Source organism: Buteo buteo, chromosome 18 (assembly GCF_964188355.1).
Source record: "Buteo buteo chromosome 18, bButBut1.hap1.1, whole genome shotgun sequence".
NCBI lineage: Eukaryota > Metazoa > Chordata > Aves > Accipitriformes > Accipitridae > Buteo > Buteo buteo.
The window spans coordinates 27,847,616-27,863,123 of NC_134188.1; the positions used below are offsets into that span (position 1 = coordinate 27,847,616).

The 15,508-nt window shown below is 38.4% G+C and overlaps 1 protein-coding gene across 1 annotated transcript in view; it reads right to left on the minus strand.

The window, feature by feature from the left end:
• FCHSD2 (FCH and double SH3 domains 2) overlaps positions 1-15,508 on the minus strand; it is a 162,503-nt gene that overhangs the window by 119,863 nt on the left and 27,132 nt on the right. Inside the window, exon 3 of the mRNA XM_075050264.1 lies at positions 7,750-7,795. Coding sequence (XP_074906365.1) covers positions 7,750-7,795 — 46 coding nt within the window. The remainder of the gene's footprint in view (positions 1-7,749; positions 7,796-15,508) is intronic.

Below are 15,508 nucleotides of genomic sequence, written 5' to 3' on the forward strand. Positions count from 1 at the left end.
TGGGACAAATAAATGTGTCAGGTAACTAAGCAAAAGTCACAATTCATGTAGAAGACTTTAAGAAAAAAATATATACAACATGAAAAAAGAGGAGATAGAGGCTACTGAGAAATTCAAACTGAGGAAGAGGAAATTCTGTTGGCTGATGAAATGTTGTACCATAAATTGGAATTAGCAGTAATACAGGCCCACTATCAGGAACAGAGATTAAATTTATAAATGGTCTTTGAAAAAGCAAACACGATCAATATTCTGTATTTGGAAAGCAGCAGTTTGCTTATGTTTCTAACACAAACAAGCATGTTAGTACCATGGAGAATGTGCAGCATTAATGAGGAGAAAGACTTTCTAATCAACACTCCCATAAAGCTCACATCTTAAAAGAGAAAATTTTTGATCCACTGATGTTCATTTTTATAAATACTGGAATATCAGAAGACAAGGTAAATGTACATGGAGATGCTCTTCCTCATATAAGAAAACACTATTTAATAAACATTTGGACCAACTGGATTCTGCTTTTTACAAAAATAAAACAGGTAATATTTTCATCAGAACCACTCTTGAACATTTCCCACCATTTTTTCCACTTGATTCATATGTCAGTGTCATAGCTAATGGAGTCATAGGTCAGTATGTGAAGACTGCCAATCTATTATGCATTAATGAGGTAGACACAACACATTTTCATGAAGCATTTGTCTTAGTACCTAATGAAATTTTAATTTAAAAACATTAGATACCAGTAACTAAGACTTCAAAACACAATTGTCAAAAGAATCATTGCTCTAAGCCATGTTCAGTTGAGTTTTCCAAGCACCAGCACAAGGCCCTCCTAATATTCTGTGCTTTAATCAACTAAAGACAACAAAAATCAGCAAAGGAATAACTGACCGAAAGAAGAAAAACAATTTGAGTTGCTCAGTAAACTAGGGAAGTTCAAACAAAATGCATTCTTCAGGCTTGCATCAAGCATGCATGTAGTAAAGTGCTTCAGGAGTAAGAGATGCCCACAGGCATGACCACTGGAGCTGGAGAATGAGAACTCTCACAGGTTGTCCTGTGCTTCAAGTGCCAGTGGTGACATGAATGTCAACCAAAGACAACATCTCCCAGAAAGCATCAGCTACTTGTGAAGGCTCTACATCCCCCCTAGTTTCTAGGGTTAATAAAAGAGCATACTTTTTTCCACCTCCCTCCCAGAAACCTGCTCAGTTTTTTATATTTTTACTCACAATGTAGGAAGAAACCTACAGAAAGAAGCACACAGTATGTTTACAAGTCAACCTGCCTGACATGGTTTTCTATGACAGATGGGATCAACCAGAGCAAGATTCCAAAGTGGGAGGAACAGAGGAGTCTGACAGCCCCCAACTATACATGAAGGAATATCACTCAGTGCAGGAACAGGCCTGAATGGCTCCAGCATTTTTGCATTTGGATCCGGAGGTTTCTTGGATACAGCTTCTCCCCCTCCCCCAAGTAGCTGTTCCAACAAGGCTTAAGGGAGTAACATCCAAAATAAAGTCATACACAAAGCTTCAGTGGGTCTGCTGGCTTTTCCTATAAAAATTCCTACAATGAGAAAGGCAGAAAATTCAATTCAGAGCTTGGATTTTAAGATTTCAGTAGCTTTTATCTTCGGTACAGGTAAGAAATGAACTCTCCTGTGTCAAAAGGTGCCATATTCACACAGCCGCTGCAGGAAACAACTGAAGCTGGATAAAGGCCATGCAGAAAGACTCCCTCCAGGCTCTAATGGTGAGACCACAGCTCTGGCTTGGGAGGAGAACATTTCCCAGCGCTGGCAGACAAAAATGTGGTTTTCATATTCGGTTAAAAAAAAACACTGAAATATTATTAAAATGCTATGCAATACTACTGATAAAATAGAATTAAGCTACCTCAAACCTACTGACATACTTTGCAGTAATGCAAGTGGACCATCTCAAGCCTCCAGGATCACTTCACGCAGCCAGCGTGAGCCAGGCTGGATGTGGCTTTCTAAAGAGATGCAAAACAGGACAGTAAAGATACTGAAAATCTCAAAAGAAGGATTGTATGGAGAAAATTCAAAAATTTAAAAGGTTTTTTCTAAGAATTTTTTTGTCTGTCTTTTAGAATACACAGCAATGATAAAGCTAACACCTGCAGACACGCAGTGAGCTCATTTATGGAAGATTTCACTCTGAATTTTTCCTAGGTCTCCTTCAGAAAGTTTGAAGAGACAATAAATACACAGACGGATTTCAAAGCAATTTTCTGTCTTCCAAATTAACTTCTCTCAAGTACATCCAGATATAGCAACCATTCATCTCACTGCCCAGTACGGAAATTTCTACATAGTCTACTCATTTACTACAAGCGGAAGTTTCTCTCCAGAGAAACTGCAGAACGATAGCCAAGTTCCTTCAAAAGATAAGCCTGAGAAAAAAAATAGTTTCCATATGTATGCTAATTACCAACTAAACCCTTCCTCACATGATCTAGAGTACAGAAGTCAAAGCTCTTAATTCCCTAGAAGATAAATTATGACTAAGTCTTAATAATACATGTTCCCCACCCCCCGAAAAGCTAATTTCACAGGTATTTTTTAAATTACTGCTTGATTACAAAAGTCATCAATTTCAGCCATAAAGCAAAACCAAGACAAATGACTAAAATATTATGGAAATACTTGAGATAGATTTACTGCAGCGGTAAATCTAATATCATCCTCAAAGGAAGAAACAAATAATTTAAGTTCACTGGTGAACAAAACAGGCTACTGACCAGTCAACCTACGGCTGCTTCTTGTTTGTCCCCAAGTCAGGGACCCACCCTTAAAGTCTACAATCTCTTCCTGCTCTCTGTAAGGCCACAGTAACCTTCTGTATCCTTTGGGCTGAAAAAAACCCCAAACACTCTGTCCAGACTAGAGGGAATGAACTAATAGAAAGCTGCTTGTCCGATTTTCAAGGCAGGTACCTCAAGCTTATTTTACTGATGCCCCAGGGGTTAGCTAGCTGCTGAGTCAGAGGGAAGACTTCATTTCGCCCTGGAATTTTTTTATTCCAAACCTGTCATAAGGTTGTGTTTGTCAAGCTGCGGTTGTTTTGCCATGTGGGATTTCTGAATCAATTCAGGTGACTTGGGTTCAATGCTGAAATGGTTGCCTTTCCCGAGCTCTCTAGCACCTTCCCCCAAGCCTCACAGATGTTGTTTTTCCTGTGTAGTGTCTGCCATCCTCTTGCTCTCACAGTTAATACTGCAGCATTGCAATAAAACAATGTATTTTCAAGAGAGAAGTACTTTACCTAGCACCTTACTTTTCTTTCTTGAAAGATTCTACTTTTACTGCAAGTTGAACAATTTGATTTTCAAGAAAGTTGTCCACAATCTACTAAAGCACACCTTACCTCTTTCTGATATGCCAGCACTGGTACTTTACAAATACTTGTACAGGAGTCCTCCTCTATAAACCTCAAAGCATTTTACACGGCAAAGGAAGAAAAATTATTGAAATTCTATTGTTGAAGCAAAAGCTGCATTAATTGCCAAAAGCATCTGTTAAAAAAAAAATTATTTTTTTTTTTTTTTCTTCTCAAAAGACCAGGGATCTAGTTCCCACTGTATCAAAAAGACCAGTATTATGCTGGCTAAAATTCACTCAATTTCTCTAATTCCTTATTAGGGAAATACTATCACCTTTCCAGTCTTCACAGTACAAGAATAAATCAGTTAACATTTGCAAAGCATTGGACTACATGGTAAAGAAGAGCAAAGAAAAAATATTAGCCATAGCACAAGTTAGTAAGACATGGTGGGAAATCTCATATTTTAACCTTTAGAATTTTAATCCACTGAAAAATTGTTAAAAAGGCCACTATATCTTAAGTAAAGCAGCCTAACGTCCTTGTCAGATGGTAAAAGAAACAGTCAGCTTCTATCTTCTGATTTTAAACAATAGAAAACCAATACAGTAAGGAAAAAAACCAAGCAACTATTTGGGCACAGCAGCCCATAAATATTATTTACATATATAAATTATACATTATATTTATACATATAAGCACACATATAATAAATAATGTATATACACGCACATGTTATATATACACAAGAATTGCTATTGGAATATTGCACATTTTCATCACTTTTCTAGAAAACAGGTATTCACATATTCTGATATCTTTAAAGAAGTGTTTTTTCAAGTCTGGTGAGACACTCACAGGGTGAGGAGAAGCTGGTAAAGGCAATCATACTATCTGCTTACATCCATCTTTCCTCTTGCCTTTACTGCTCCTCTCTCCCCTCCACCTCCCCTTGCTCCATCTGCTGCTCTGACAGGCTGCTTTCTCCTTTGGCATTCATTTCATCTTATTTTAAGGCTCCTGTCCTGATTATTGTCATTGATATAAACACCACCAAAGGATGCACTTGCACTTCACTCATAGCTGCCAATAGGAATGTGTGAATAAACACTACACTACCTTTTATTTCTCCATATTTTAAAACGTTTTAGATGTATCAAGTTTCTCATTGCAACAGACAGAGCAATCAACACCAAGTAACCTGTCCGCTCTCTCCAGATCACAGATAAGATAGCTATTTCTACTGAGCACTCACATCTCTTCAATGTTAATTTGACCTCCAGAAGAAACAGATGGGAAAAAAAAATCGTAACAATTACTGCCTTTTTAAAAAATCTGAACAGAAACTTCTACTTGCACCTCTGTTAAAATTTAAAGCTCTTGTGCAGCTCACAGAATGGACTTCCCTACCTTTTTTCTACATTATCAATGCCTTCAGTTGAGGTACTACAGTTAGCAACTAATTAACATGCACTGAAATGAGTAGCACGTTTCACAGCTCCATCTCTTTGAGGTTACTTGCAGACCCAAAGAGATACACCACGTTGATTGCCTACAGTCACGTTTTACTCTGAAACAATGACAGCTAAATATCGGGCAAAAACAAAGCATGACAAAACATGACAAGGAAGGTCATCGGTGTGTTCCCAGCACGAGAGACAGACTGTGAAATACTGCTGTTGAGTTAAAAGTGTTAAACAATAATTAAAAGTACAGCAGAGATAGTAATTACATCTCAAAAAAAAAAAAAAACCAACCCCAAAAAAAACCAAAACAAAACAACACCCACACCATTTTACCTATTTAACATGCTAGGTAAAACAGTTTTTTACTAGGTAGCAGCAAAAGCACACATTCACCAAGTTCTGCTTTCATGTAACAAAAGAGTATTCTTAGCCACTGATTTCAGCTAGCTTATTAATCAAGGAGAATAGCTAATAATACAAAATTGCAATTTAAATACTATTACTAGGAATACTGTTAATGGAAAATGAGAGTCTTTCTACACTCTCAATACTGAATATTAAGGTAAGCCTTTAAGCGTATATTAGATAATGCAGTACTGAAAATACAAATGCAATAGCTTAGTGCATATTGACAAAAGCTCTAAAAGGACTGCAGAACTACAGTACTAGGGCTGATACATGAAGTACTTCTCCCATTTCTACTACGGCGCAGCCGAGAAAAGCCAGTAAAGAAACCACTGGAGGCAGACAACACACAGAAAAACAGGTCGAAAAAACTTTGATGGCAACAGGTACAATACAGTGAAAAGAGTCAGTAAAAAAAAACCTCCCTTGATAAAATAAGACATAAGGCAATTTACATACAGATCCTGTAATTCATCACATACATTCAAGCTACTTACCATGTAATTAGGGATAAATTATAAACACTGAACCATGGTGTTTCACTAGCATTTGTACAGGTTCTCCTCCTCCAAACAAAAGCACTCTGTGTATAGAAACTTGGCACCCAAGTGCACTGCATCAGCATACAAGTTTTTTGAAACTGACAAAGCATTTAGTTCTAGGGAACTTCTTTTCGCTGTCCATCCTTCCACTCTTTTTTTTTTTTAGCTTGCCATAAAAGTCATAAATTAGAATATTCTGAGTTCCCTAAGGTGACAAAAGGCATTTGGACAGAGTCTGTGAAAAGGTTTAGAAATCTTGCTTCAGAAACTAACTACTGAGAATTTCCAGTTCCCTTTATAACTAGTTTAAAAGGAATATCTCACTGTTGATGAATACGACTTCACAGTTATTTTGATTACAATTTCTCTCACCAGAAGACTTTATGTGAAATTTTATTACCATCTCAAAAACAGAAATCCTTTTACAGGCCCAAGAAGAAACATCCCACATTGTTCTTGAACTGTACACTTATCAGCAAACCAAGGAAGCGATCCCACAAGACTTCATTCATATAAGCAGCCATTCAATGAATCTCCAATGATGCAGCTGTATTGCTGGAAAGTTGGGGTTTTTTAAATGCAAGTATCTGAAAGCCTCAGTTGTTAAGACTGAGCCTTCCGAATCTGAGAATGTAATTATTTTTCCAACTTATCAAGACTATTCCCTAAATGCAGTGACTGCTGTAAGTGCCTTTGCATATAAAAAACACTCCCAGGGTAGAACGGATAAATGTATTAAGAACTGATCTTAAATTCTCTATGTCATTACAAAAATCAGTAAAGAATACATACTTTTAATCAAAGGTTCATGAGGCATATATCGATTCTGTCACTGAAAAATTACTATATTTAATCAAATTAACTGCAACTGACAATGTAATCAATGCATGCTAATGTAAATTCACGTACAATGAAAGAATTGGAGCACCAATAACTGCAGACCCTTATAGCACTATTTTGAGTGTTTCGATTAAATTCAGGACAAATTTCATTTGACTTACAAAGCTTTTTCAGCTGAGTTTTGGACCGAGACCACATGTAGAAAATATAGGACTAGAAAATGTGTACATCGAGATACAGAAATCCTCTTTCATAAACTGACAGTAATGTCTGGCCCACAGAAAACATTTGTTCTGTATATACTTGTGGGTGATGCAGCACTGATGACTAAAAGGATCCTTAACACAACAGCCTACAAACTACATTTGGAAACACCCTAGTGACAGCTTGTGTTTTCACATTTCACTTCTGTCATTGCCCCAACATCAACAATTGTAACATCAGGCACATCTCCAGTTGTATTTATTGAATATTGAGCCTCACAAGCTTGCTCACTTATATTTTGTTCTACCTTTAATCTATTTTAAAATAAATTAACGTATTTTTAACCTGTTGTACTTGGACTTAGGCTCCAAGAGCCTTTACTGTAAATTAAGCAGGCAGCTGCCCCTTACTAGATACTTTTTAATTTTGGAACAAGGGAGAAAAATCAATCCTCCCTCCTTTCTCACAAACAAATCAAAATTCACCCCACTCCCTATCACAAGCATGAGGCCAAATCTGGCTGCTTTTATTTCAGATGAATGGGAAGGTGCTCTTACTAAAGAATGTGAATGTAAATTTATTTTGGACTGAGTACACCAGAACACACTTCCTCTCTCTCTAATTGACCTGATTTTACTTTTTACTCAGGTTTCACATTAACTTCTGAGAAAACCTCAAATAGTTTACTGACTTTATAACAATTTGAAAAAAATGTTAAAAATGTCTTCTGTAGCCAAGAACTTCCTCAAGTCAAAATGTCCATAAAAACACAGAATGGGTCTAACTCCTGCATAAGCCAAACTGTCTGATTCAGAACTTTAACAGGTACTTTCATAGTAAGCAACTTACAGAAAGGATAACCAAAAAAACATACACTGTGGAAAATTTGCTAACGAATAAATTGCCTCAAGAACAATGCCAGGTTATTCCAGAACCTACCTGTGCATATTCTTTCTCAATTGCAGCTCTTTTCTGACTGAATGCTCTGAAAGAGGAAAAAAAAAATATCCATTAATAAATACAGCAAACCACAATAAATTCAATAATTTACTTAAAAGGATTTTCTGCTAGAGAGTCTTTACAGTTAAATGAGCAATAAAAAAGCAAAATTGTTTGACAACTGTATATCAGTAGCCTAGCAACTAGTGCATGTGGACTTCACATATGTGATGTTCAAATTTCCAAGTTTTATTGGACAAATTCAGTTCCCAGGACTACCAGTGTAAATACCATTTACTTCATTAAAGGCTCATCAGCTTTCCACTGGTATAGCCTAGGGAAGAATTTGGTAGCACAGAACAGAATTTGGCTTTATGCATCTAGATGGACTTACTTACTATTTTTTTTTTTTTTTTTTTTTTTAGAAAAAGTAAAGTAACAGCAACTGAACATACTAGATTCATAGTTGTAGTCACAAGACTAACAGCCTTTCTCTAAACGCATGCTGTCCCACAGCAATATACTGATTTACCCATTAATGTAGCTATATTGCATTAGACCCACTTAACTCGGTGCCAATCATAGCATGTCATTCCACATTAACATCAGTGCTGTACTCTCATGTAGGGGCTCAAGATGTACCATCTCAATGTATTTTAAAATAGAGGGTTTCAACACTATCACTGTTATAACAGGAAGAAGGTTCAAATACCTAGATGTGTCAAGGCTCTTTTTTCAATAGCTTAAGCTATTCCCTCTTTAGCACTTGAACAGTGAAAGCAGAGTCATTTTCTTCAAGCTATACTACAAACTACTAAGCTTAAGGCTACGCCATCAGCAAAAGAAAATCTAATTCTATTTAAATTAGTTACACAATAATTATGGTGACACATTAATAAAAAATCCTCAGGAACATCCTATAATAAGGTTAACTCAATAAACACAAACAAAAGGAGCTCTGAACAGGCTCTTTCTACTCCTGTCTACTCCATTTCACCCATGAAGAGCATCCACACGCTGATAAGGCTCAGCCTCCACAACGGGATCTAAAACAAAAGTCTAAAGGCATTGTGATTGCTTAAAATTCTTTCCAGACTAATGAGAGCCCTGAAGATCTGGCCATATTCCAACTCAAATAATTGCATCCCATCTTCCTAAATCACCCTCGTGTAGCTCAGGTGGGTACAAAGGGCTGTACAACTGTGCCACATGAAACACCTCTGTATGAACACGTAAAAATTGTCTGAGGTGCCTGTAAATGAATCTACTTTGTAAACCAGTCAAGATATTTCATCTAATATTACAAAACAATTTCTTTTAGGCTCTCCTGTTCCAAAGTCCAATATCCCAGTCAGTGTAGCAAACATCTAAAAACCACACTTACTATCCTTCTAAAAGATCTTACTTTTCTTTTAAAAGTATAAGTAACTGCAGAAGTAACTACTAGGAATAACTGAAGTATGTTACCAATATTGAAAAGGTGAAAGAAAACAAGCAGCTGGCTTTGAACCGTAAATCTGGGAAGACTTTAGGCAAAGGCAGTTATTTTCCAATTCTCAGCCAATCTTATTTGAAAACATATAATCAGAGATAAATGTTAAGGATACTCAGTTTACACAAAACCTGGATATGGAGCTGTGTATTTCACCGTGAGGTTTTTTCCCCCCATACAAAACAAATTCCACTTAAACTAATTGCATAACAATTGTGAACAAGCTGGAAGCCTGAGATATGCCCTAAAAACCTTCTACATTAAAAGGTTTACACTAGAGAAAAAAACCAAACACATTCAACTGGCCCTAGTGTAGAATTACAAAATACCACGCAAATCAAATTTACTTGCAAAACTGACAGAAATCTTGGACTTGGAATGACTGCAAGCTCCAGCACGAAGAAAATTTATTGTACAGTAGCACCTCCATGAATTAGAAACATTTTAGAGTAGTTTCAGATTTTGTTCTGTATTTTAAATGGGGTCTTATAAAAAAGTTGGCAGGACAGCATATAATTCAATTTATACAATACTTAAATTTGTGTTTGATCTGTGTTTTGGTGAATGAAGTAAATGGTAAGTACTGAAAGACCGGCAGAATCAGCCGCCTGTATTCCTTGAAGCTGGTGTTCTCTGCTGCTTTGTGACTGCATTTCCCTCAATTTGTCAAACACAAAGCTGTTTTTAACCTCGGGACAGTTTATACGGGAATCCCTTTATGACAACCATAAATATATTACAAAACACAACGAAATATGAGACTGAAGTAGACAAATTTCCCAGGAGAAAATGATTTGGAGCAGGGGAGAAAAAAAAGTGTCTGACTAATAAATGCATCATAGTTTCTTAACTTGGGAAACCTGAAAACTTTCATGTGTGTATCTTGATTTATGTGCAAAGCTGGGATATTCTTAACCTTATTGTCATTCAAGATGGAATTTCAAGTTCATTCATATACGGAAAGATTTGGTTTCGTAAGCTAATAAAACGTTCTTGAAGTTTTTTAAAAATGAATTAGCAGGTCTGCAAGAAGGCAGGAACATTATTTAGGGTTTCTTTAAACTAGGAAGTATTAATATCTTCTATTACATCTTTTTCTCAAATTAACCATGAAGTGCAAGAAACACCAGAACTGCACGCCTCAAAAAGTATCCTAGCTTTTGTTTCTGGACAGTAATTCCTAAATATCATCTCTATCCTGCAAACGTTGATTCATACGATACGCTTACTCCCTTTGCCCCACTAAAAATTATTCAAAACCATTTAAAATTGACAGTTTAAAAAGAGGATGAGAAAGAATAAATACAAAGAAATTCAACACTATTTGGTGTATACAGTCAATCTGCAACCATTTTCCATTTTAAGTATGATACTTGCCACAATCCTCACATTGCAGGAAAATCCTGACTTAAGTCTCCAAAAAAAGAAAACCAATTAAAAAACCATAAAATTATGCTCACCATCAGGACAAGCCACCGCTATTTATAAAAAATGCTATTTTATTACATGTTGAGAGTGTGACCAGGCACCTGTCTTTAAAAGAGCCTGCTGCTAGGGAAGACTGCTGCAAGCCCGAAGGAAAAGTCACACTCAGAAAAGTTACTTCAGTGGTTTCAACATACATCATTTAACATCGAGAGGCAATGCCAGCCACTCACAGCATTTCCTCACACACCGCTTCCAAGGCTTACAGCTCCGTATGACTAGAATGAACCTAATCCTGGAGGGATTATGAAGGAATGTTCTTTCCAAAGCACAAACAGCTAGAGAAGCTCTGCAGAGAAGGTTTGTCTTCCTTTGAAATGTCAGCAATTGGCCAAGTCTGGTCAAAAACAGAGCAGTGGGGTTAGAGAACAGTTGCTCCTATTATCATTAGGACAATAAGGACTAAATATGGGGTTAGAAAGGACTTCTCTTTCAGACTAAAAACTGGTAAGAATATCTGAAGAAGAGGAAGGTGGGGATTTTTCTGCTGCGTAGCAGGACTTCGCCCACCTACATCTTCTCTTTACATTCCTCATCGGGCTTCTGACCTGGGATAACACATGCCAAGGTGCACCACAAGGCTGAGCTAGTCACTTTGGTTCCTGAGGAAGAAAATTCTTTGGTCTTAATTCATAGGACTTCATGTGACAAAAAAATATCTGGATGAAACGTAATAATCTGTGGTATTAAAGAAATTAGATTATGCAATCTAACTTTCCCTTGGGCTCTGTGAAACAGTGGAACTGTAAGGGAGAAGCAGAAAGAAAACTGTACTTACTGTCATCCCTGCTTTGCCCATACTACTTTTACTAGTGCTAAACCCTCACTGTCACTGCAAATTCCCAAACACAAATTCCAGCAACTGTCAGGTATTTAAATTACTCATATCAATTTAAGGTAACAGATACTATGAAATATTCAGGTATATTTTTAAATTCTCATTGTAAATAAGCGTAACAATGTGAAGTAAGGAGTCAGGTCAGTGGAGAATGATACTTCAAGAACTCTTCCTATAGAGAAACAGGAGAAACAGACAGGCTCTACTGGGTATGTGGATGTCCACTTGGGTTGGAAACGTCTAAAGCTCCAACGTTCATGAAAAGACAGTATGTTAACATTAAAATATGCATTAGTGTTATATAAAACAATGTTATATTTGCCAAGATTATCCAGTCATACAAATCTAAGGATGAAAGTCACAGCTTGCACAGTAAAAACAGTTAAACAGTGACACCCTGAAAATCAGAAAGCGAATTACTCTCTGTATTAAAAAACTAATTTAACTGTATCTAGAGAGCTATGCAAAAATGTAAACAGACACTTCATGTACAGGTCTCTTGAATAAAAGAAGGGGCTAAATTTGCATAGGTGAATGTATTTCCATTTAAAGGCTGAGAAATTCAGCAATGAGCCAAGCAGGGGGATGAATCACATTTGGAATGAGTCCCTGTACAACATCACGATAGTGGTCAAAACCAGATGTATTAACTGGCAAATTGGTACAACTCACCTAGCACTAGCAGTTTATGTTAATACAATTTTTTGGCTAGGGAGATCCAGAGAAGTTGTTCAGAAATTTTAATTTAAAAAATGCCAAACCTTACAATTTGTACAGCTATGCAAAGCACCAGAAAACGTACAAATTGGTATCACATCTGAAACATCCAAAAGTGTTAGACTAAAGAAATGCATCTGTTTTAACTGACCTTGACCTAAGAGAGTCCTCAGCTGCTACACTAACAAAAGCAAGAAGCAGCAAATGAGAAAATAACGCGCTCAGCTCTAGGGAGACTGGATTTCCCAGATCAGCAGAACACAGAGCAACAGAATCGACACTTTCAGTGCCATCTATCTGAAAGATAATGGGGGGGGTGAAGGAGGGGGGCAGGAATTACACATGCACACACTGCATGGTGATGGTAACTCTCCAAAATCTTGTTTTAAACCTTTCAATACAGACTACTGTATCCCTAACAGAATCAAACCAACAAAGTCAGTATAATTTTATCTTTGCTTTACCAATTGTGGATCTCCCAAAGTCAACAAAAAGTGAAACCCACATGAAGCGATGCAGATCAATAAAGTAGATCTCTAAAACCCCAATACAATGAGAAAAGGAATGGAAAAAAAAAAGGGTGAGGAATGAAAGATTTTCCATTGTTTTGATTTTTTGGGGTAGTAAGACAATTTCAGTTCAAAATTAATTCATCCCATCAAAAATTCCTGAAGTAAATCTGCTTAGGAATGGTAGAGCACATTGCAACTGATTTTAAACTGACTCCACCCACCAACACTCAAGGAGGTGAATCAGTGAATTATGAAACACCCAAAAATTTCCAGCTTCCCAAAAAGTACATCAGGAATTATTCATGACATCTAGAACACATGCCAGTGGAAAATTATGACTTTGCAACTTCTGCTTAAAATGTACACTGGTAGCACAAACATTCAGTGTGCAACAGTGCAGTGTCCAAAGTAATACTATACTGGTTTTCTTTTTTAAGATGAAAGTATACGCTCACTCCAAAACTTTCTGTTAAGAGACAGCTCTCATTAAAAAAAAACAAAAAAAAAAAAAGAGAAAGAAAAAAAGAGGGGAGGCAACCCCAGAAAACTTAAAAGCCAGTATTATGTATTAAGGTAGAATTACACAGCTGGCTTTGTTCATTCTTTTTGTCCCATTCAGAGACAAAAATCACTACTGTATGATCTCAAACCACCTGTCTAACAGTGAATACATGCATGAACACAGTCTTAGCCCCCCCCCCCGAAAATCCCAGTCTACCTTTGAAACAAAAACAAACAAAAACCTGCGTGCAGCAAGTTAAAATACAGCGTTAAATATCAATTCCCTACCTGCTTTAACTGACAAACAGGTCTAGAATGCCTTTTACAGTGACAAGATGTATTTATTCTACGCAAGGGAAATAGATCCTAATACATGAGCAACAGGGGAGAAACCCCGATGGTGAACTACACACACTTGAAATATTTATGTACAAGATGGAATTGAAATTTCCAGCCAGCTGCCCCAGCCTGGCCTGTTGCTCAAGACTGGCATGTCCCAGGGGCAGGACTTGGCATTTGCCTTTGGTGACCTTCACGAGGTTCCTGCCAGCCACGTCACCCATCTGTCAAGGTCACTCTGAATGCAGCCCTGCCTCCAGCCTAACTATCAACCATTCTCCCCCAATTTGAAACCCTTCATCAACTTGCTGAGAGCATGCTCCATCCCATCATCCAGGCTGTCATTAAAGTCATTAAATAGTGCTGATCCAGTATTGACCTCTGAGGGATACCCAGCTGCCAAATGGACTTTGCACTGTTCTCCACCACTTCGAGAAGTCCAACCAATTTTCCACCCACTTATCAGTCCATATGTCCCCGATGTGGCTATAAAGGTACTACAGGAGACTGTGTCAAAGGCCTCACTAAAGTCAACACATACAACACACACTGCTGTCACCTTGCCCACATTGCTGGCCTTCCCAGAAGGCAATCAGGCACAATTTGCCCTTGGTAAGTCCGCACTGGCGCTCCCAATCGCCTTCTTGTCCCTTCAAGAAATGGATTCTTGGAAAAGAAGCCTTGGAAACGGCTCCTAGGAGGTTTTGCTCTATAATCTTCCCAGGAACTAAGGTAAAACTGACCAGCCTGCTGTTCCCCAGATCCTCCTTCCAGCCATCTTTGAAAATGGCTATGGCATTTGCCTTCTTCAGGTCATCAGGAACCTCTCCTGATTGCCATGGCCTTTCAAAGATTGCAGAGTGAACTATCTTACCACACCTCTGTAGTCCCAATAAGCTCACAGCTCTGCAATTGCACACGCATTTTTAATTCCTCCTGTTTGTTTCCCAGCTGCATGGGCTCATGTACAGGCACCCGTGACAGATCCCCAGTCATACTGGGGTGAGCCTCTTCCAGGACACTGTACCACAAACGCTTCTTCATTAGAGCCAATGCCTTTGCTTCAGGTTATGGTAACTCTCCCTTAGCAGACTTGGTTTACAGCCTTCCTCACTAGCTAGCTGTTGGTGAAGGTGCTTGTGCCCCACCTTGTCAGTTGGATCCCATCCCTCCTCAGCAGTCCTTGTTTCAACAAGGGTCTCAGGTTTATAAGATCCAAAGCCCTGCCTGCAACATCAGCTGCACTGCCAGGTGCTGACCTGCTGGATGTCACCACTCCTGCCCAAGCCCTTTACCTTCACAGGAAGGACTAAGAACACCCCCCAAGGTCCCCCTGCCCTTCACACTTGTCCCAAGAGTTCTGACATCACTCTTTACACATTCAAGGTCACCTCTGGCAGCATCCTAGGTGCCCACATGGGGTAACAGTCCCCATGTTGGATGAGCCTTTGTAGTTGTTCTGCAGTATCCTGGATCTAACTCCCCAGAAAACAACAAATCTCCCAAGATACCAAGTCAGCTCAGCACATGGATGCTTCTGTTTCCTGTAGAAGGGAGTCTCCAGAGACCATCACCTGCCTCTGATGGTACACAGTCTGTTCACTTCCTTCCACAGCTCCTTTACTTGGGGGCACGTCAGTGCTTTATCAGAGCACATCTCCCACAGGGGAGGCCACTGTTGACCCCAGCCCTGGGGAGAGGCACCACACACACCTTGCAGCCCAAGACCTGGACAGCAGCATCCTCTGTCTGGGTTGAGACCTCTGCTGTGCCAGAGGTAGTTCCTCCCATTGACGTTCCCAACACCATCATTGCTCAATTTCAAGCAGTTCCACATGTGGACCAGTCTTTGGCCCACCTTGTGTTCCTGCTGTG